A 22324-nucleotide genomic window follows, 5' to 3' on the forward strand; every position below is an offset into this window, starting at 1 on the left:
ACCAAAAAAGCTAAACAGCCAATCAGGGTGCTCTACAGTTAAATCAACAATGAGGATTTTACAATGTAGGCTGCACTGCAGAAAAGAGAAAAAAAACAACTGCTAATGTTGAAAATGCAAAGTCAGACTTTTGGGGAGAAAGGATGCAATTACTGGGGGCGAGAAAAAAAGTGACTTAAAGTAATAAGTAACTATATTACTTTTTAAACAAGTAATATGTAATAAGTAATATATTACTATGTTTTAGTAACTTTTCCAACACTGGTCCCCGGACCCAATTTTGAGAACCAAAGGTGTAAACAATAGACTACATGGAAGAAGAACATAGGACAGGACCCAGGAGGCGTGACAGTAGCTCAAAAGAGACAAACACCTTCAAAGTGAATAACTCTTAAAATTTCAAGTTAAGACATTTTCATGTCTCAAGTTATGGGGTATAACTGATTAATTCACTAATTACTATTATAATCACATTGGGTCACTAATTAAAATGTTGCTAAAATTGGGAGACACCAACCTGTATAATGCTGCAGCTTCGCCACAGAACACCACATTGGGATTTGTCTGGGTTTGTCCACAAACTGCACACCTAGTAACACATAGTAACTTACTATTAGTAGCTAAAGATTGGACAGTGAGGCCATGGTGTTACTAGACTTAGTCATTTTATTTCTTCAGATATCCCATTTCCAACAAACAGTAAATAAAGCGTCAATTGGCATTGTATCCATCTAAACTTCAGGTTCTGTCACACTGAATATTGAAAATATTGACTTACTAAGAATTCAAAATGTGCTTTCCGTATTTTTTTCCCCATCCTTTTTCAAAATACACTAGTTCAAACAATTAATAATTTCCAGATACAGATTGATATTTACATTCATTCTTGGCTGTAACTTATTTTACAATGCGTTCTTATATCCACATCATAATTAGCCAATATGAGTTATAATTAATCAAAACAAACAAAGCAGATAGTCCTCATAATTACCAAATATTTGCTATAATGATTTCCAAGTGTGTGAAAGACTGCTGTGTGTAAGACAAAAATCTAACTCCAACAATTGAGTTAAAAATGAAAAATTTGCTTTTTGTATCATTTATACACCGTTCTCATTCAAAATATAAGGAGAGTTCAAACAATACAATTACAAACATTGAGGAAATCATGATCGTCAATTTGATGTTCATTCTGTCAGACCTTATGCACTGCACTTAGTCTCGCAGTGCATAAACACCTAAACAAACCAATAGGTTTTGAATTTCATCTTGAGGAATTTACAGTCAAGCACAATGACGTACGGGACGTACGTAGGGACACTGAGAAGTGCTCCTTGATCAGTTTCATCACATGGACATGTAAACAACGCTACAATGCAACGAACAACACAAGTGTGTGCGTGAACGTATGGGGGGTCTCCGCGTTCATCAGATGTAATAAGGGGTGGCTCCAAGGAAAAAGGGTTGGGAACCAGTGACTTAATGATGCTCTTGACCGGTGACAAGAGGGTCATAGGGTCATAGCAACATGCTGGAGGATGACATTGAATAAAACCTAAACCAGATTGAAAAAAGAAAAGCATGTTTTGAGAACATCAATAATCTTCGTTGCCATCATCATCATACTTCCTTTTCAGAGTGTGCTTCTTATGCTTGCCCTTGTGTCGCTGTTTATTGGGGAACCCGGGAGTGGTCTCCCTGGAGTGCGACAGCATGTGCTTCTTCAGAGTACCAGGGATGGCAAACCCCTTCTCGCAAATGTCACACGTCCAGGGCCGCTCGCTTGTGTGTGACTTCTTATGGGTTGTCAAGTGGGAGGACAGCTTGTAGGTTTTCCCGCAGACGTCACAACTGTAGGGTCGCTCGTTGGTGTGTAGCCTCTTGTGCACCTGCAGGTTCCCGATCTGGCTGAAGGACTTTTCGCAAATATTGCAATGGTAGGGTTTCTCCTGGGTGTGCATCCTCATGTGAATCCTCAGGGAGTATTTGGAGAATGACTTCTGGCAGATGGGGCATGGCGTCTTGACCTTTGGCGTGTGGTAACGCTGGTGCCTCTTCAAGTCTGACATGTAGACAAAGGTCTTGCCACACTGTGAGCACAGGTACTGCCTCTCACCGATATGATAGCCCACATGCCTCTTCAGCATGCTGGGCATGAGGAACCTCTTGCCGCAGCGCTCACACATGTGCGGGCGGTCCCTCGTGTGCCAGCGCTCATGGTTTTCCAGTTTGAACTCTGTTGGGAAAGTCTTATCGCAATGCTTGCAGGCGAAGCTAATCTGGCTAGTGTGGCACTCCATGTGCCTCCTGAAGTACGAGGACTGCGTGAAGCCCCTGTTGCAGATCTCACAGTAGAAGGGCTTCTGACCGAGATGGATCAGGATGTGCCTCCTGAGGGATGCCATGCTGATGAAACCCCGGGCGCAGTGGCCGCAGCTGAACGGCCGAATGCCACTGTGGAGCTTCTGGTGGTTGGTCAGCAAGCCCTGCGTCCGGAAACTCTTTCCACATGCTGTACACGGGTACGGCTTCTCACCAGTGTGGATGCGCTCGTGGTCTAGCAGCAGAGACTGGTAGGGGAAGCGCTTGGGGCAAGATTCACATTCAAACTTGTCTACTGGAGGCTTGGGTTTCTTTTTAACTTTTTGTCCCCGCTTCTCGGGGCCTGACCTCCCACCTCTCATCTTGAGTGGGGGAATAGGCGGAAGGGCTGGGAGTGACAGGGAGTTGGTAGCGATTTGGGAGACCCACTGCTGCAGCGTGACTCGTTGAGTCTGTAACTTCTGCGGGCTGCTGGTTTCTGTGCTTCCTGCATTCGGCGAGGTAGAAGCATTCTGGATCGACATGTGCGCAGTCTTCAAAGGGATCGACCTTAAAGGAGACTCCTGTAGCTCTGGTGTATCTGGCGGATTTCCGGATGGGGTTGTTGTCTGCAGCTCTTCAGTCTCTTCTCTGTCCTGGATACGCGTGTACTCTTGAGTTCTAGAGACCTCTTGAGTCTTCTCCTGACTTGTGCTGGCTCCCGGTGTGGCTGCTGCAGTGTTCGTCTCAACAGGGTCTTCCTGATCTTTCTGCCCCGCAGGGTCAGTGGATCTAGCATCGCTGCTTCTCGTTCTCCTGTCCGTGGGAGTAGCGGGGGTTTCTGTCACCTGATGGTCGTCCGAATCTCTGGACGTCTCCAAGTTCAAGTCTCCCACGTCCTCTGTGTCGCTGAAAGAGGCGGGGTTTGCTGTGCTCGCGGCGGCGGTCTCTACCCTTTCTGGTGACTTTGGTGGTTCCACTGCGGCCGGGCAGTAGGACAGTGAAGAGAGAACGCAGTCGCCCACATTGGATGAGATGGCTGTGGTGCAGAGGGACGCAATAAGTTAACATTCTATGTAATGTCATTTTTTAAGAAGTGCATTTGTATTTAATAAAAATACTTATGTTTTATTATTCATTGTTAAGGACCATAATAGTGGGATGTTTAGAGTATTGATTATGCATACTTGATATTACTGCAAATATGACATGATTTCACTCCTCTCCTTAATTTCCTGAAATTCTGGCAAGAGTTTAAACTCAGCCTAATGTCCAAGTATTATTAAAATATATTGCAATGTAATAGATTAACTTAACACATCGGGTGCCAGCGTTTTTTCATAACAACTTACCGTGGGTGCCAGCATTCTCCCATTGACTGCGCTTTGCTGTTTGTTGTTTCCGCGTGCGTTACAAGCAAATCCACGCAAAAAAAAGCATCGATTCATGTTCTGCCATGAGCCTGGCTACAGGCTGGAACCATAACATCCCCTCGCGGGTTACAACGGGGGGGGGGATCGCGCATCGCGCATGACCGTTTTTCCCCACAGGAAACAGATTCGGAGATATAGGCGTTTCAAAGTAGGAAATAGACAGGAACCGGATGGGGGAAAAAAAAGTGTTTCCGGTGAGCGATCTGGCACTTCCTTCGCAGGATTACAATGGGTGCTCCCAGAGCTGCTCTAGCCCCGCCCGCGCGGAGAAAAACGAAAAAAACAAAAAGACTGAAATCACGGTTCAGACCGTGTTCGGCACCGAAGCTTCGGAACCGCCACTAAGTAAACACACGGTTCAGACCGTGTTTGGCACCCGATGTGTTAATATACGTAAATTATTCATGTTAACAAAATATACAAATGTAAATGACACACTGAAATGAAACTACCATATTTCCCCAGCATTGCGTTGGGTTCCTGGTGCTTGAGGAGGGTCTTAAGGTCACTGGGGTCAGGGATGAACTGTGCACATGCCTCCATAGAGGTAGAGATCATCCCACCAAGCTGAGTGATGGAAGGAGACGGAGCAATGAATAGTGAGTATTATGTTAGTTATTACTGTGATTACAGTGATTCTCAAACTTATTCTAATTTCAAGAGACAAGGACCCCCAGTGTGATATGCCACGGGCCCCCATTCCATACCAGTTCTTATCTCTGGGACCTGTAAAATCCTCAGTTTGTTAATTTAACAAATGGAACCAAATGGACCCTACAGGTCCATTTGGTTCCATTTGTACCTTCTCAGAGTTACAGAACCGTAAAGGTTTCTTTGGGCCCCTGGTGGTCCCTGGACAAGATGTTGAGAACCAGACAGTCCTTTAAAAATGGTGTTAACTTGTAATATGCAATGTATTACATTTTGAAAGTAACTTGTACCTACCTGGGACAGGTTGGGTACAGGCAGCAGTTGTTCCAGTTTACACACCAGGCCTGCTATCAGGGCCTGTAGAGCTGTATCAAACTTAGGACCATACCGCACAGGGAAGACATCCTAAAACAATCAGAAATATCCAGGACAAATTAACAGTGTTATGTACATTAGGTTTAACCTAAGTGTGTGTGTGTGTGTGTGTGTGTGTGTGTGTGTGTGTGTGTGTGTGTGTGTGTGTGTGTGTGTGTGTGTGTGTGTGTGTGTGTAGGGCTGTCACGATTACAAAGTTGACGATTAATTGTCACCCTAATAATTGCGATTAACGATTTAATTGAGTTTTTGGCATTGAACATTGGAACCAATGGGTAAAAAAAATATTTCGGTTTGCCTTTTAGGCTTCGTAATAAAATAATTCACAGGGTAGATATGTAAAATGACATTTATTAATTTTATACACAAAAAAGGCTAAAAATAGCGGAAATAGCTGATCTACAAATCAGCCATTTCTGCTTATTTTATGTATGAACATTTTTAACATGGAAACGATTGTCGATTATGACAAAATTATACAAAAATAATAATATAGATATCTTACAATATGCCACCTGTAAGAATTGATGCATATTCTACTGTTTTCACTTTGTTTTACATCATTTAGGTGGGTAGTACTAGTAGGGAGACAGGAAACTGTGGGCAGAGCGGGGGAAGAACACCAGCCGGAACCAACGTTACAATTAAGTTGTTCATCAGCTACCAGCATGCCCCAGGATATTCTGCTGTTTTTATTGTGTCAGGCATGCGTGTGCAATATGCCTTGTGTTGTGTATCTAGTCATAACTAGGGGTGTGCCGATATATCGTCCCGCGATATATCGCGATACGTTTTCGCGACGATATGTATCGTTTTGGAGAAAAAAAAATATCGTTTTGAATTTTTTTTTTTTTTTTTTTTTTTTTTTTTTTACACCAATCAAAATAATCAGGCATGCAAACAGCCCCGAGGTGAAAAGGGTGACAACATGTTTTTTTTCGGGTCAGGTGTCACACTATTGCCCTATTTGGATTCAAAACGGCTGAAAAGCTACAAGTTTGCATGTCTGAATAATGCAAAAACAGAATTATTTGTTTGCATTTCCTTTTTTTCTCCCCCATTTATTTTCATAATAAAAAAAGTGCGTATCGTATCGTATCGAAATCGTATCGAAGTTGTGAGCCAAATATCGTATCGTATCGTTTCGTGAAATTAGTGTATCGGCACACCCCTAGTCATAACTAAAGACTAGACTAGATAATTAAATATATATTCATTACATGATTAGGCGGCTTCCTTCAGATTGACTTTTAACATTTTACCTGGAAGAATTGTTTCCTCTGTGCTGGGTTTTTAAGCAGCATTTGCACCAGAACCATGAAGTTAGTCTGACATTGCTGCACCTCTGTATCCTTCTGCAAAAATGCAACGCACAGTGGTATTTTATTAAATAACACAACAAACATACAGTTGTATTAAATAACACAACAAACATACAGTAGTATTTTATAATTTAACATTTTATAATTTGAACACTGCTTCAATGTCCCCAAAACTACTGGTGCCAACTCAATTTCATACGCAAATGAAATGTTTTTTGATCATGGAACACACATTGGAGTATCAATCAATCTATCCATCCGATCAGGATTTTCAGAGCCGATCACCATATGCCCATATCGTCCGATGCGATCACCGATCATGAAGGAGGTCTATATTTCTTTTTAAGGAATGTATTTATCCAAACCCAGTTGCAGCCCTCTACCGTTTAGTACTGTGAAGATTATGACTGTGTTGGGAAGCTACCAGATTTGAATGTGTCAATTGTATGAATGGGATGCAGTGCATTTATGAAAAAAAGTATCTATTCTCAATCAACTTTCCCAATTAAGTAAAACATGCAAACCCATATTCATAATCTTACCTTGGTGCGACAGACGTTGAGCTTGTTGATGAGAGTCTGAATGGTTTTGGGATCAGGGGTAGCCTCTGGTTGGAGCAACTCCAAAATGATCTATAACACATAGATTTAATGATCCATTTTAATTTCCTGACAAACACGTCAATGTTGGAATGTCACTAAGTTACCCAGGTAATTGAGTTCTGCCCTACTTAGTGTTACTCTGTGTTCTTTGATGATCGCAAATTATAGGAACCAATTCCCCCTTTTGGCTTTTAATTTTAGATGAAGTTCAGGACTTCTAGAGTGCAATTGTTTAAGGATGCCAGTACCCTACCGTTTACTTTACGTTTACGTTTAATGAGTGCAGAACAGTGGCAACCCACTTACTTTTATGTTTGGTGGGACCTCAGCCATATGGCCTTTGAACAAGATAATCTGCCATTTTAGGCTTGTTTTAAATCGAGATCAAACTGTGCCCAGCCATTATGTTAATGTCCATCCAGCAGCCCTTAAATGAGTGTGCCCATTCTATAGACGGATTTCCGCGCGACGTCATCACAGAGCAGAATGCGCAATCTGCGCATGCCCGGGTGAAAGGCGCGTTCGAAAATACAGCCCTGAGCGGCAGTGAGCGCACTGGCCAATACAAACTAATAGGCGAGTGTGCTCCGGTGCGTAATTTCCAAACGCACCCATAGGCTTCCCCCTCCTCTGCGCGGTCATATTCCTCTCATGTTTACTAACAGGAAACCCGTCTATTGGTGACAACGGTGGTATGCACTTGGACTTAACTCAAGAAGAAACATTCTGATCAAACAACACTCACACCAGTGTTAATTTTGACAGCAAATTTTTATTTAGTTTAGTCATAGTCTTTTGAATAAAATTCATTTAGTTTGTTATATTTTAGTCATCTGAAAAGTTGTAGTTTTAGTCTAGTTTTAATGGACTAAATATAAGATTTTGGTCAACTAAATCTACAGTTGATTTTGTCAACAGAAAAATATTTTGGCAGGGCTTGATGGCTTGGTTGCATGCTGAAAATAGCCGATCTACAAGCTCACGAGTCACAGCGTGACACATTGAGCTTGTAGATCTGCTATTTTCAGAGCGCAACCAAAATGACTTGTCTTGTAGTTCTACTGGAGCTCTTCTCCACTAGTCCCTCCCTAACATTTTAGTCTAGTTTTTATTTGTTGTCAAAATTGTCAATATATTCAGTCTTAGTCATCATAGCTTAGTTTTTATCAGTGAAAAAGGGTAATCGACGCACATTTTTCATCATAGTTTTAGTCGACAAAATTAACACCGACTCACACTGCAGCGCATGCATGGCAAACAGCTCTCACCCGTGCTCTGAGTCCCAGGAGGAGTTGAGCGGCCTGCTTGAAACTCAGAAGATCTGGAAGGGTCTGTGTCACCGTTGCAACAAACTCCTCGACCCTGCTGTACTGTCTGACGTCTCTCTGCTGGATGACCTGCCAGATGTAGGCATAGGTCAGCTGGAGGGGGGAGGCCAGCAACCTCAGAGAGGCCAGAGGAAGAGGGGCAGCAGACGCACCTGAATGGATGATAGTCCAAGTATTTAATGCCAAATAAAGCAGGCAAATAAAGTTACTGTGTGTGTGTGTGTGTGTATGTGTGTGTGTGTGTGTGTGTGTGTGTGTGTGTGTGTGTGTGTGTGTGTGTGTGTGTGTGTGTGTGTGTGTGTGTGTGTGTGTGTGTGTGGGGGGGCCGCCATACCCCGAGAACTGCAGGATTTGCACCCGTTAGAGGAAAGGTCGGTAAGTCAACGTATTGCCTTCATGAAACTTGTTGGCTTGCCAAGAGGCAGACAACAGGCAATCCACGGTAATGCAGTCAATGTGCCATATGACGTACACACTATCATCAAAGTTCCAATCTTGGAATAAATTCCAATATTTGCTGGCGGAGACTTGTGCTCCGAGGAGCACATTTTCTAGTTTTAGTATTGTTTTGCACTGTCCACCCTCCCTACCCCTTTGTTTTTACACTTGCAAAACTGCTATGTGATATAAACAATTAATAAAGTTTAGTTGATAGTTTTCACACTCTACTATTCCCCCCACCTACAGTATACACAGAATTCTGTTATTAATGTAAACCAAAATCTTATGATGGTCCCTGGCTAGATGCCTGGCACAATTTCATTTTATTTTTTTAAATCGGGGTCTGTGGCCTAATGTTTGAATAATTTTGGGGTCCCCCCCTGAGAACCACTGCCGGGGGGGGAGGGGGGGGGGGGGGGGGGGAGAGAGAGAGAGAGAGAGAGAGAGAGAGAGGGACTGACAGACTGAATGGCCAATAGCCTATTCATACCAGAATTACTACTATTATTACTGAACGACGCCGTGGTAGCAGAGGACAGGTCATACAACAGAGAAGGATTATTTATGTCTGGTAAAAACTAAAGTTAGCTATATAATATAGCATGCATTCAACCTTGTGTTTTAAATCCAAACACAACCCAACATACGTTAATAATGGTAATAATATTCTAAACTAAAATATATGATTCGAAGATAAACGTGAAGAAGCAGTCATTTTTAAACCCAAGTTGTACTTCGTCGTACGACGGGGTGGGTTTAGCGCAGAAAATAGCAGATGTACAAGCTCACAACGTGTCGAATCCGCAACGCGTTGTGAGCTTGTATATCTGTTGTTTTCTGCGCGCGACACACAGATCTTGACTTTTCACAGGACGGAGCACAAATTCAGGCCCAGCCCAACATCAACAAAGCAATAGCTGACGAGTTAGCAAAGAGGCTAACTACTAAGTTCCCACGGGTGTCTACATCCCACAGCTCAGAGGGACAATCGGGCTCTGATTGGCTACTTGGTTGCCATGTAGTTTTATTTATTTTGTTGGCAGTGTTTTAATTAAATATTGTGTTTAATAGATCGTTTTATTAAACAAAATTTTACGTTGGGGTTGATAATTACATTTTCTAATAATAATCATGTAAAAGAGGGGAAAAAAAACACATTTTACTGAACAGACTACTGTGGTCTCATTATAAATAAATATAAAATAAATAAACAAGTCAATGTTTTTCATTTGTTTGTTTATGTATTTATAAACCATTTAATTAACTTTTAACATTTTCAAACAGTTTCATTATTTTCCAAAACTAATAATCGAAAAGAGCTATCCATCCACTACAGTCCGAACGGCCGTCCCTCTGGCGTATAGGATCTAATGCTAGCTCTCCACTGCTCGGCTCGGCGGCATCATGGCTTTGCTAAGCTGAATGATCAACTAACTAACTTACCCGTAGTCTTGTGTCGTTTACTCATTTCATCCAGACGATATGTAACTGAACAGATAAGAACATTAATACGCCAACCGTCCAACGAGGTGTATGTTTTAAATCCTTATTTAAACGATACAACACAGTCAAGCCAACCAGCATAATGTGAAAAAAATATTGTGGCTAGGAGCATTTTCAAAATAAAGGTCTCAGGCTTTTCCGGTTAGTGTTCTACACAATACAAGTATAGTTTCCTGTTGTCTAGTAGTTAAAGGGCAGGACCACTTACTTTGGTAGGGGTTTGGGTTGTGTAGTTACCTTGCCACGATGTAACTCCAAAGGTGGACAAGAAATCAAATATAATTGCTCCACTGATTAGAAATTCATTATTCGAAATATGCTCCTCAGTGACTTACATTGTACGCTGAAACAGCTGAGCTCTCAAAGTCACTCTTTTAGCACGTAAACGAACACAAACAAAGTTGATTCAGACAGTCTAGAATATCACCAAACCCAGTACTGTTTTTTTTTGTTTTATAAAAATGTTAACTTCCTGTTGATTTGACTATTTGAAGATCCGGATCCAGATCCGTGGATCCAGTCCAGGTTTTCTTCCTAATAATAACAATGGCAAAATCAACATGACATTTTTATAAAAATTAAAAAAAACAGTACTGGGTTTGGTGATGTTCTATATTGTCCGAATCAACTTTGTTCGCGTTCGTTTATGTGCTAAATGAGTGACTTTGAGAGCTGTTTCAGCGTACCACACAATGTAAGTCAATGAGGAGAATATTTTGAATTATCAATTTGACAATTTCTAATCACTGGAGCAATCTACCAAAGTGGTCTTGCCCTATACGTTAAAAACATAAACAAAGCAGATAGTCCTCATAATTGCCAAATATTTGCCTAATGATTTCCACTTTATATGAATAGACTGCTGTGTGCAAGTCCAACAATTGACTTAAAAAAGCTTTTTGTATCATTTATACACTAGTTCTTATACAAAATATAAGGACAGTTCAAACAATTCTCTTGTTAAGCCTTGACGCATGCGCCACCGTCAGAACTACTTCCGGGTCCAAGTTTTGTTGTGTTTTGTTCTGATTGATTGATTGAATACTTTATTAGCAGTTTGCAAAAAAAAGCACAGGAAACCTTTGTACTGCTGGATTTTTTTCTCTTTCCCATACATATCAAACAAACAAATGACATATCTCAAACAAATTATATTGTTGGAGGGAGTCTAACATTTAAGTTTTTCATTGGCAATAATTGCTTGGCTGTAATTGTTGTGCACAGGACTAATACATTTTTTTATTGAGTATTTGGTCTCTCATACCCCCTTCTTTTTACAAGCATGACAATTTTACCACAAACAGCAACTCAAGGATGTGCAGTTGGCATTTCCCGAATGGCAAAACTGCTGGGCCATCATGATTTGCATGGAACGAGGGGAAGACTTTCCCAGGCCACCTCAGCTATACATCCAAACCACCCAAACAGAAGAAACAAATGGTCCCTACCAGTGGTGAAGATGAACTACACAATGCTGACATTGCGACTGCAGAGACCCCTAGTAATTCAACAGAGACCCCTAGTCTTGTGGTGCTCGAGATAGAGAATAACATGTTGAGAAAAGAGAATGATTAATTGAAAAAACAATTGGAGAAACAAAAGCAAACTTTTTCCTTCAGTCAAATTTCTTCTAATTCTGACTCTCTCTAGGTCGTCCTCAGACGAGCCCTCCATCGTTGCTTCCAGTCATCCCGATTCTCCATACATCTGGCCAGTTCGTTGGTACTTTGCGCTCCTGCATCATTCTTGAGTACATCCACGTATGTAAATACGCGGATGTACTTCTGACAGAGTACAATATTTCATTGGCTTACCTGATGCTGCTACCATCCTGTTTTTGGAAGTGCTTCTTTCTAAATTTGAGTATCATTCAGTCCAATGTATGCCCCTAGTCGATCAGTTGCTCCTGACCTCAAAGCTGGGCCACGTAGACCTTGCAACAAGATTTTATTGTAGCACAGCCAGAGTAACCAACATATTTCTCACAATTGTTAGTGCGCTGTATGACATTTTGTATGTCAGTATGCATGAGAACATCATCCCCTCCAGAGCCAGACTGTGCCAGACCCCTGCCAGACTGTTTCCGGCCCTTTCCTAACTGTATTTGTGCTGGATTGCACAGAGGTTGCCGTCTCTAAGACAGAGAGGCTTGACACACAGTCATTTAAATAGTACAAATCAGATCCACGGCCAAATACATATCAATTTGGGGGTCCTTGACAAAAAAGAAATGACAGCTGCTTTCTCGGATTGAAGGGTATAAGAAAGTACCCAGGTCTAATTGGGTCAACTTAAAGTACCCAACGATCATTTATAGTGACTAGTACTACCACACTATAATGAGTTGTAATAGTGTTTATAATGCAATATCCAAAACATTTCAATGTATTACAACTATGAGCATCATGATACGCTGGTCACTGAGTGACCAGTAATTATTAAGTATTATGATACATAACCTTATAAGTCAATATAAAAGGCTTTATAATCCATTATGATTGCATTATGAGTATTTATGAGTGTTATAAGCCAAATTCAATGCATTTATACTTGACCTTTATAATTGTAATAATTGTTTTATAATGTGTTATTATAGTTTATGAGTATGAGTGCGAGTTCTAACTATAATTATAGTGTTATAGTCAGATTATAATGCACTATTAGTATGATTATAATGCATTATAGACATGGTATAGTGTCAAAAGTCCTATACTTCTGGTATAATAAGGCAAGATAAATAGTCAACGCTTACAGATCACCAGCCCTCAAGAACAGTCAAAAAACTGTTTGCCTCTGCCACAAGCAACACTTGTGCTTGATTAGGGACCTTGTTAAATACCTAGGCAACTTTGGCCTTGACCAAGCCCTGCAGTGACGTCATCAAATAAGAAACAACAATCATATATATGGCTCTAACACATGGTATGCAATATGCATAGCAAGTGTTACCCTATTTTGGCCTGAGGATCCACATGAGAAACCTCAAATGTTAACTAGATTAAATTACAGACAACATTCTGTGTACTTATTCTTCCACATTTATTGTATTGAAAATCACTCCAAATAAACAATTTAGGTCTCAACATCTCATTTGATTTTCTTTTATTTAGCTTCATACGTACAATGGTGTGGTTTGTCTTGGACCTCCTGGGCCAGGCAGAACCATCATGAGGGCCTATTCTGGCCAATGTTACATGTCAAAATTAAATTACATGACTGACCATCTAGCTTCTTTACAAAGTTTAAGAAACTTTGAGGAGTTTAGCAGTGTATTGTTAAGCCAGGGAACGTGGCATACACTGTAATATTAAAAGCCAGAATGCCTAAGGTTACCTAGCTATCCTAGCCAACTCGCCTCGACATTGTACATTCACTTTTTCATGGACGCTTGGACTTTACCTTTAATTATACCCCGTGGGAGAACACTTACATTAATAACTCTATTCGAGTTAAAAGCATTAAGACCCTTTTTAACCCTCAATGGTTCCATAAAAAAAAAAGGTCATTGTAAAAAGATTCACGGTTTCCGACATTATTGTTCACAAAGGGGAAGCGGATGGCGCCTGGTGCCTCTTTGACCTGGAAGTGATACAATTACAAACTACATACATTGAGGAACTCATGATCGGCAATTTGATGTTCATGATGTCAGACCTAATGCACTGTCAGGCACTGTGAGAGTGAATGTAATGGATCAAAACAGCAATATGAGAGTGAATATAATGAATCAAAACAGATAAACAAAAGGCTAGTCTTCGTTGGGGCTGATCTAATTATTTTGAAGCATCAAAGCTTTGTTCGATGCCATGGGATACAAATGGGAAAATACATTTGAATATTAGCACTTCATTCTTTTTTAACCTGTGCAACTGCCTCCTCCAATGCAATGTGGTACATGGTACATTTTAAGGGCTTTTCACACCAGAACAACTGACACGCATAGGAATTCATTTTCAATGGGAGGCGAGCGGGCAGGTATGGAGGCGTGGGCAATCTGACAGGCGGAGCGACAAACGGGCGCACTCCCGTGAAACCGTTGCGTTCATTCTCGTTTCACGCACACACCCGCCTGTGACGAACTAGATTGTGGTCAACTTTTGGATTTGAAACGGCTGAAGCAGGCGTAGATCGCCTGCCGTTTACTAAGAGCAATTGTCTGTCTATGGATTCAGACCCGCTGATTCAAGTGAAAACGCAGGCATTGTGTCGCTCCGTCTGTAAAGCCATTTACTCCTCCCACATGCCCCCCCTCCTCTCGTTGGTAGGTTCTGCTGGTGGCTAATGGCTAGGCTAATCGCAGCCCTAGTCTTCATAATGCCCAACTACTAGTTAAACCACCTTCAAGCGTAGGAATATGCAGCTGTGGGTGAGACCCAAATAAAAGCCTCAACACTTAATGCAGTGGTTCCCAACCTGGGGTCCAGGCCCCCCTTGGGTGGATCTATGATAGATCATACATTTTTGCTATTCGCCTTATGAGAAGTATATAGGTCAGGACTTAAGGGGTTAACATGTCTGTCTCAGCATTCATCAGATGTAATAAGGGGTGGCTCCAAGGAAAAAAAGTTGGGAACCAGTGACTTAATGATGCTCTTGACCGGTGACAAGAAGATCATAGGGTCATAGCAACATGCTGGAGGATGGCATGCATGTTGATAAAACCTGACGCAGATTAAAAAAACAAAAGCATGTTTTGAGAACATCAATAATCTTCGTCATCGTCATCATACTTCCTTTTCAGGGAGTGTTTCTTATGCTTGCTCTTATGTCGCCGTTTATTGGAGAGCCCAGGAACGGTCCCCCTGGAGTGCGACAGCATGTGCTTCTTCAGAGTACCAGGGATGGCGAACCCCTTGTCGCAAATGTCACACGTCCAGGGCCGCTCGCTTGAATGCGACTTCTTATGGGCGCTCAAGTGGGAGGCATGCTTGTAGGTTTTTCCGCAGACGTCACAACTGTAGGGTCGCTCGTTGGAGTGTAGCCTCTTGTGCACCCGCAGGTTCCCGACCGTGTTGAAGGCCTTTTCGCAAATAGGGCAACGGTAGGGTTTCTCCGGGGTGTGCGTCCTCATGTGAAGACTCAGGCTCATTTTGGAGAGCGTCTTCTGGCAGACGGGGCATGACGTCTTGACCTTTGGCAAGTGGTAGAGCTGGTGCCTCTTCAAGTCAAACATGTAGACGAAGGTCTTGCCACAGTGCGAGCACAGGTACGGCTTCTCGCCGGTATGGTAGCCCATGTGCCTCTTCAGCATGCTGGGCGCAAGGAACCTCTTGCCGCAGCGCTCGCACACGTGCGGGCGGTCCATCGTGTGCCAGCGCTGATGGTTTTCCAGTTTGAACTTTGCTGGGAAAGTCTTATCGCAATGGTTGCAGGCAAAGCTAATCTGGCTCGTGTGGCACTCCATGTGCTTCTTGAAGTACGATGACTGCGTGAAGCTCTTGTTACAGATCTCACAGTGGAAGGGCTTCAGACCGGAATGGACCACGAGGTGCCTCCCGAGGGCTGCCTTGCTGATGAAACCCCGGGCGCATTGGTCGCAGCTGTATGGCCGAACACCACTGTGGATATTCTGATGCTTGGTCAGCAAGCCCTTGTTCCTGAAACTCTTTCCGCATACTGTACACAGGAACGGCTTCTCACCCGTGTGGATGAGCTTGTGGTCTAGCAGCAGAGACTTGATGGGAAAGTGCTTGTCGCAAGATTCACATGCAAACTTGTCTTCTGAAGGGTTGAGTTTCTTCTTCACTTTTTGTACTGGAGGCTTGGGTTTATTCTTCACTTTTTGTCCCCGCTTCTCAGGGCCTGCCCTCCCAGCTCTCATCTTGATTGGGGGAATAGGCGGAAGGGATGGGAGTGACAGGGAGTTAGTAGCGATTCGGGAGACCCACTGCTGCAGCGTGACTCGTCGAGTCTGTAACTTCTGCGGGCTGCTGGTTTCTGTTCTTCCTGCATTCGGCGAGGCAGAAGCATTCTGGATCGACATGTGAGCAGTCTTCAAAGGGATCGACCTTAAAGGAGACTCCTGTAGCTCTGGTGTATCTGGCGGATTTCCGGATGGGGTTGTTGTCTGCAGCTCTTCAGTCTCTTCTCTGTCCTGGATACGCGTGTACTCTTGAGTTCCAGAGAGCTCTTGAGTCTTCTCCTGACTTGTGCTGGCTCCCGGTGTGGCTGCTGCAGTGTTCGTCTCAACAGTGTCTTCCTGATCTTTCTGCCCCGCAGGGTCAGTGGATCTAGCATCGCTGCTTCTCATTCTCCTGTCCGTGGGAGTAGCGGGGGTTTCTGTCACCTGATGGTCGTCCGAGTCGCTGGACATCTCCAAGTTGAAGTCTCCCACATCCTCTGTGTCGCTGAAGGAGGCGGGGCTTGCAGCGTTCGTGGCGGCGGTCTCTTCCCTTTCTGGTGACTTGGGTGGTTCCACTGCGGCGGGGCAGTAGGTCAATGAAGAGAGAATGCAGTCGCCCACATTGGATGAGATGGCTGTGGTGCAGAGGGACGCAATAAGTTAACATTCTATGCAACGTCATTTTCACAGCATATTTGACATTACTGCTTATGATATTATGATTTACGCTCCTCTCTTTAATTTCCTGAAATGCTGGCAAGAGTTTATACTCAGCTGAATGTCCATTAAAAATAGTTTACTGAAATAAATGTAATAAATTCATTTAATGTACGTAAAGTAATCATGTTAAACTAAATATACAAATGTAAATGACACACTGAAATGAAAGTTACCATTTTTCCCCAGCATTGCATTGGATTCCTTGTCCTTGAGGAGGGTCTTAAGGTCACTGGGGTCAGGGATGAACTGTGCACATGCCTCAATAGAGGTAGAGATCATGCCACCAAGCTGAGTGATGGAAGGAGACAGAGCAATGAATAGTGAGTATTAAGTTAGTTACTACTTTAAAACAGCGATTCTTCAACCTTTTTCTAATTTCAAGAGACAAGGGCGGTAACTAGTAATATGCAATGTATTACATTTTGAAAGTATCTTGTACCTACCTGGGACAGGTTGGGTACAGGCAGCAGTTGTTCCAGTTTACACACCAGGCCTGCTATCAGGGCCTGTAGAGCTGTATCAAACTTAGGACCATACCGCACAGGGAAGACATCCTAAAACAATCCGAAATATCCAGGACAAATTAACAGTGTTATGTACGGTAGGTTTAAATTAAGTTACAATGAAGTTGTTAATGCACTATCCATCAGCTACCAACATAACCCAGGATATTCTGCTGTTGTTTTTATTGTGTCAGGGTGCATGTGTGTGCAATATGCCTTGTGTTGTGTATCTAGTCATTACTAAAGACTAGATAATTAAGTATATATTCATTACATGGATTGACGTTAACATTTTACCTGGAAGAATTGTTTCCTCTGTGCTGAGTTTTTAAGCAGCATTTGCACCAGAACCATGAAGTTAGTCTGACACTGCTGCACCTCTGCATCTTTCTGCAGAAACACAACACACAGTGTTTTTTTTATTAAATAAAACAACAAACATACAGTAGTATTTTATAATTTAACACTCTGCTTCAATGTACCCAAAACTACTGGTGCCAACTCAATTACATACGCAAATGAAATGTTTTTTTGATCATGGAACACACATTGGAGTATCAATCTATCAATCTATCCAACCATCTGATCAGGATTTTCAGAGCCATTCACCATATGCCCATTTCGTCTGATGCGATCACCGATCATGAAGGAGGTCTGTATTTCTATTTAAAGAATATATTTATCCAAATCCAGTTGCCACGCTCTATCGTTTAGTACTGTGAAGATTATGACTGTGTTGGGAAGCTACCAGATTTGAATGTGTCTAATCATATGAATGGGTTGCAGTGCATTTCTGAAAAAGAGTGTCTATTCTCAATCAACATTCAGAATTAAGTAAAAAATGTAAACCCATATTCATAATCTTACCTTGGTGCGACAGACGTTGAGCTTGTTGATGAGAGTCTGAATGGCTTTGGGATCAGGGGTAGCCTCTGGTTGGAGCAACTCTAAAATGATCTATAAAACATAGATTTAATGATCCATTTTAATTTCCTGACAAACACGTCAATGTTGGAATGTCACTAAGTTACCCAGGTAATTGAGTTCTGCCCTACTTAGTGTTACTCTGTGTCCTTTGATGATCGCAAAATTATAGGAACCAATTCCCCCTTTTGGCTTGAACACATACATTTTTTTAATTTGAGATGAAGTTGAGGACTTCTATGCCCCACAGTCTCCCACTCACTTTGGATTGCACTTGTTTAAGAATGCCAGTAACCTACCGTTTACATAATAAGTGCAGAACAGTGGCAAGAGAAACCCATCTCCTTTTACGTTTGGTGGGACTTCTGCCATATGGCCTTTGAACAAGAGAATCTGCCATTTAAGGCTTGTTTTAACCCATTAAGACCTGGAACTGTGTCATTTTTTGATTTGAGCTAAAAAGCATTATTTTACACTTTGGGCTATTCAAAAATAGCAGATATACAAGCTCATAGCGCGGCACCGAGTGCCGCGCTACGAGCTTGTAGATCTGCTATTTTTTTTAAATAGTGAAAATGTGTGCAAATCTTTGAATATATATATTTTTAAAGCGAACATTTTCAACTCAAATCTTTGCTTTTGGGGGTCCCTGGAACAAAATATTTTGATGGGGGTCTGCGGCCAAATACATATACTTTTGGGGGTCCTTGACGTGAAAAAGATTGAGCACCACTGATATAGAAACATACGTTTTTCAGAAAACTGTTGAGATTTAGGAGACATCGGCTTCATGTCTCAATGGGTTAAATTGAGAGCAAACTATGCCCAGCCGGTATGTTAATATATATCCAGCAGCCCATAAATGAGTGTGCCCATTCCATTGATGCAATGGTGGTATGCACTTAACTCAAGAAAAAAAAAAACACTTTCTGTGTAGGACACAGTCTCTAATGCATTCCAACACTCACACTGCAGAGCATGCAGTGCATGCATGGCAAAGAGCTCTCACCCGTGCTCTGAGTCCCAGGAGGAGTTGAGCGGCCTGCTTGAAACTCAGAAGATCTGGAAGGGTCTGTGTCACCGTTGCAACAAACTCCTCCACCCTGCTGTACTGTCTGACGTCTCTCTGCTGGATGACCTGCCAGATGTAGGCATAGGTCAGCTGGAGGGGGGAGGCCAGCAACCTCAGAGAGGCCAGAGGAAGAGGGGCAGCAGACACACCTGTATGGAACATAGTCGACGACAGCTCAAATTAGTGCCGTGCAGGCAAATAAAGTGGCTGCTGAGGTAAAGTGACAAATTTACTGTGTGTGTGTGTGTGTGTGTGTGTGTGTGTGGACATGGTTCATGTGCAGTGTTGCATTGCTGAATTGGAACGTGGTTGCACTCTATTTTAATGACGTGACGCGCACGTCGCTTAACACCTACACTACAGGTCACACAATGGACAATTGATATGCATCTAGGCTACGTATGTTAATTCACCTGGTGTGAGTCGGGAGCCTTTGAAAACTTTGTTGAGGTGTGAATTTAAAGTTGTTTTAAAGCTATGCATGTGCCTGTGCGTGCTCCTGTTCAAAAAGGTTGTTGCACGGCATGTTAGATCGTCCCATGAGCAATGCAACCCTGCTCATGTAACCCTAGCGATGGTCACATGATCGAAACATTTGTCCAGCAATTTAACCCACGTTGCACAAAAGGATTTTTTGAGCATTTAAAGAAAACATATATACTTCAATATTTTTTGTGGTGTGCGAGTCTATCTCCACTCGTTTTCCTCATTGTTTTTGAGACTACCACCGAACCTGCAACCAAGGCATTTAATGACCCTGGACTATGTTTCACACTGCCCATATTGCTATCTGATATATCTACAGACCTTAACAGTAACAGTACCTATGATTCTTTTAAATCTTCCCTAAAGCGATGGTGAGGGCGGAGCAGAGTCTGTGGTCATGGTCTAATATCTAAATGTAATGAAATGCATGGTTTTAGTTTCTTTGACTAGCCTGGTGTCTTTTTTATTTGTAGTTGTACAATTGTAAGCTATTTATATTGTTTTTGTATTGTTTTGCACTGTCCACCCTCCCTACCCTACTTTTTTACACCTGTGAAACTGCTATGTGATATAAACAATCAATAAAGTTTAGTTGAACTCTACTGTTCCCCCACCACCTACAGTGTAGACAGAATATTAATGTAAAACAAAAGGACACAACTTATTTTATAGTGGTCCCTAGCTGCCTGGCACAATTTTATTTTAATTTTCCAAATCAGGGTTCGAGGCCCAATGTTTTATCAATTTTGGGGTCACCCCCCTGACATGAAAAGGTTTGAGTCTTAAAAGTGAGGGGGGGGGGGGGGGGGGGAGAGAGAGAGAGAGAGAGAGAGAGAGAGAGAGAGAGTATGAATTAATCACAACCCAACAGCAACACACATTAATAGTAATTATAATATTCTACACAAAAACATATATGAACGAAGATAAACGTGAAGAAGCAGTCTCAATTTTAAACCCGAGTTGTACTTCATCGTATGACGGGGTGGGTTGGGCGCAGAAAATAGCAGATGTACAAGATCAAAACGCGTCGAATCAGGGCCTTCCCTCTGGGGTATTCGTATAGGATCTAATGTTAGCTCTCCACTAGCCTTGGTTAGCATGACGCTCGTCTGTCAGAAGCGTCATGGCGCAACTTGTTCCTGGTTTTGGCACTTTCTCCATTTACAACCCGTATATCTACATAAACGTTCAGATTTCAAATATAAAGTGCTTACCTCACGGCTATGGATGTAACAAGTTGAAACGCTTCGGTCTAAGTACCCGTATCATCTGTATTGCTCAATAAAAAGCATTTTAATCTGATCGGTGACCATTTGTTTTTGAATTTTCTCCATGTTTTCAACTACGCGACCCTATCGGTTGGGAGGTGTATTGCACTCTGACACATTATAACTATAATAAAATGGCCGCCGATCGGATTAAAATGCTTTTTATTGAACAATACGGAAGATACAAGTACTTAAACCCAAGCGTTTCAACTTGTTACATCCATGTCCGTAGGGTAAGCACTTTATATATGAACTCTGAACGTTTATGTAGATATACGGGTTGTAAATGGAGAAAGTGCCCAAACCAGGAACAAGTTGCGCCAATGCGCCATCATGTTTCAGGGCTAGCTCTCCACTGCTCGGCTCGGCGGCATCATGGCTTTGCTAAGCTGAATGATTAACTAACTAACTTACCCGTAGTCTTGCGTCGTTTATTCATTTCACCCAGATGATATGTAATGTAACTGAACAGATAAGAACATTAATACACCAACCGTCCAACGACGGGACCGTATGTTTTAAATCCTAGAAAAACTATACAACACAGTCAAGCCAACCAGAATAATGTGAAGAGAAATTGTGTGTTGAGCATTTCCAAAAATAAAGGTTCTAGGCTTTTCCGGCTAGTGTTCTACACAATAAAAGTATAATTTCCTGTTAGTTTACCTACACTGTTTCTCACCACCGGGGGTCAGTATTGTAACTCTGAGAGAATGTACAAAATGGAACCATATTTTGTACAATATTAGAGTTAAAGATTGGGGTCCCATAAGATAATAAGAAAAAGGGCTTTCTTGAAATGAAAAGGTTTGAGAATAGTGCACTCACGCCATTCACAAATAACACAGCATTTCAGTGAATGTGCTAAAGTTCCTGTCAAAAGCTGTCTTCAGCCCTTGAATAAACGGATATATTCTTTATGCTTTAAATACTACATAAGCCATAAACCTGCCATTTAGAGCCTGTTGCTGATGCGATAGTACTGGAAGGCCTGTGTCCCACACTGTCCTTGAGACAGCTGCTGCAAGAACACACAAAAAAGCGTAAACAATAAAAGTGACAATAACAATAAAATAAAATCAAGAAATTGCAGCTATGATCTGAGGAATATGAATTATAACCCATGATGTAAGTGATGATTGAAAATTATTTATTTTGATAAAGCCTTGTAAAACATGCTTATTTGTATATGAGATACAGAAATAAACCTTACTGCTTTGAATGAATTAATGAATTAAAATCTTTATTTTGAACATGTTGAAATTAGACAACAAAGTCAAGAAATAAAACATAAGTGCAATATAAAAACATAAATAAATAAAAAAAACAAGCCTCACAGGCATCAACAAAATACTATAATTCTACATGTTAAAGAGTAGGATGAAGTATAAAACTTCTTTAATCCTACCCCATCGTTCCTCTTACTTCAGCGTCATCGCTTGACATCCATATTTTACATATACCAACATGGTATAAATTTAAATAAACCAAATCTTTCACCACAGACAAATTAAACAGATAATTGAATAATGTAATTCATATATAAACTT

The 22324-nt window shown here is 41.8% G+C and overlaps 2 protein-coding genes across 3 annotated transcripts; both read right to left on the reverse strand.

Moving 5' to 3' along the window:
• Positions 1 to 652: 652 nt before the first annotated feature.
• LOC311039993 (uncharacterized protein) lies at positions 653 to 21329 on the reverse strand. Of its 2 annotated transcripts, XR_014600233.1 has the most exons (8): positions 21189 to 21329; positions 18955 to 19166; positions 17889 to 17978; positions 17319 to 17411; positions 16962 to 17072; positions 16692 to 16806; positions 13630 to 16433; positions 653 to 1220 (listed from the first exon to the last, which is right to left on the reverse strand). XR_014600233.1 is itself a non-coding variant. In XM_084050045.1 (7 exons), exons 1-7 carry the CDS (start codon positions 21211 to 21213, stop codon positions 14659 to 14661), a joined length of 2421 nt encoding a protein of 806 aa, XP_083906171.1. In that variant the 5' UTR covers positions 21214 to 21329; the 3' UTR covers positions 13049 to 14658. The 2 variants fall into 2 exon arrangements, 1 of the variants encoding a protein (XP_083906171.1); XM_084050045.1 differs by lacking the exon at positions 653 to 1220 and having other exon boundaries at positions 13049 to 16433.
• Positions 1211 to 10036, reverse strand: LOC311039994 (uncharacterized protein). Its single transcript, XM_084050046.1, has 7 exons — positions 9897 to 10036; positions 7953 to 8164; positions 6625 to 6714; positions 6023 to 6115; positions 4680 to 4790; positions 4187 to 4301; positions 1211 to 3340 (listed from the first exon to the last, which is right to left on the reverse strand). The coding sequence occupies exons 1-7, from the start codon at positions 9919 to 9921 to the stop codon at positions 1596 to 1598; spliced, it is 2391 nt and encodes a 796-aa protein (XP_083906172.1). The 5' UTR covers positions 9922 to 10036; the 3' UTR covers positions 1211 to 1595.
• Positions 21330 to 22324: the final 995 nt, after the last annotated feature.

This window comes from Gymnoscopelus microlampas (genome assembly GCF_963454915.1).
Source record: "Gymnoscopelus microlampas genome assembly, chromosome: 23".
Taxonomy (NCBI): domain Eukaryota; kingdom Metazoa; phylum Chordata; class Actinopteri; order Myctophiformes; family Myctophidae; genus Gymnoscopelus; species Gymnoscopelus microlampas.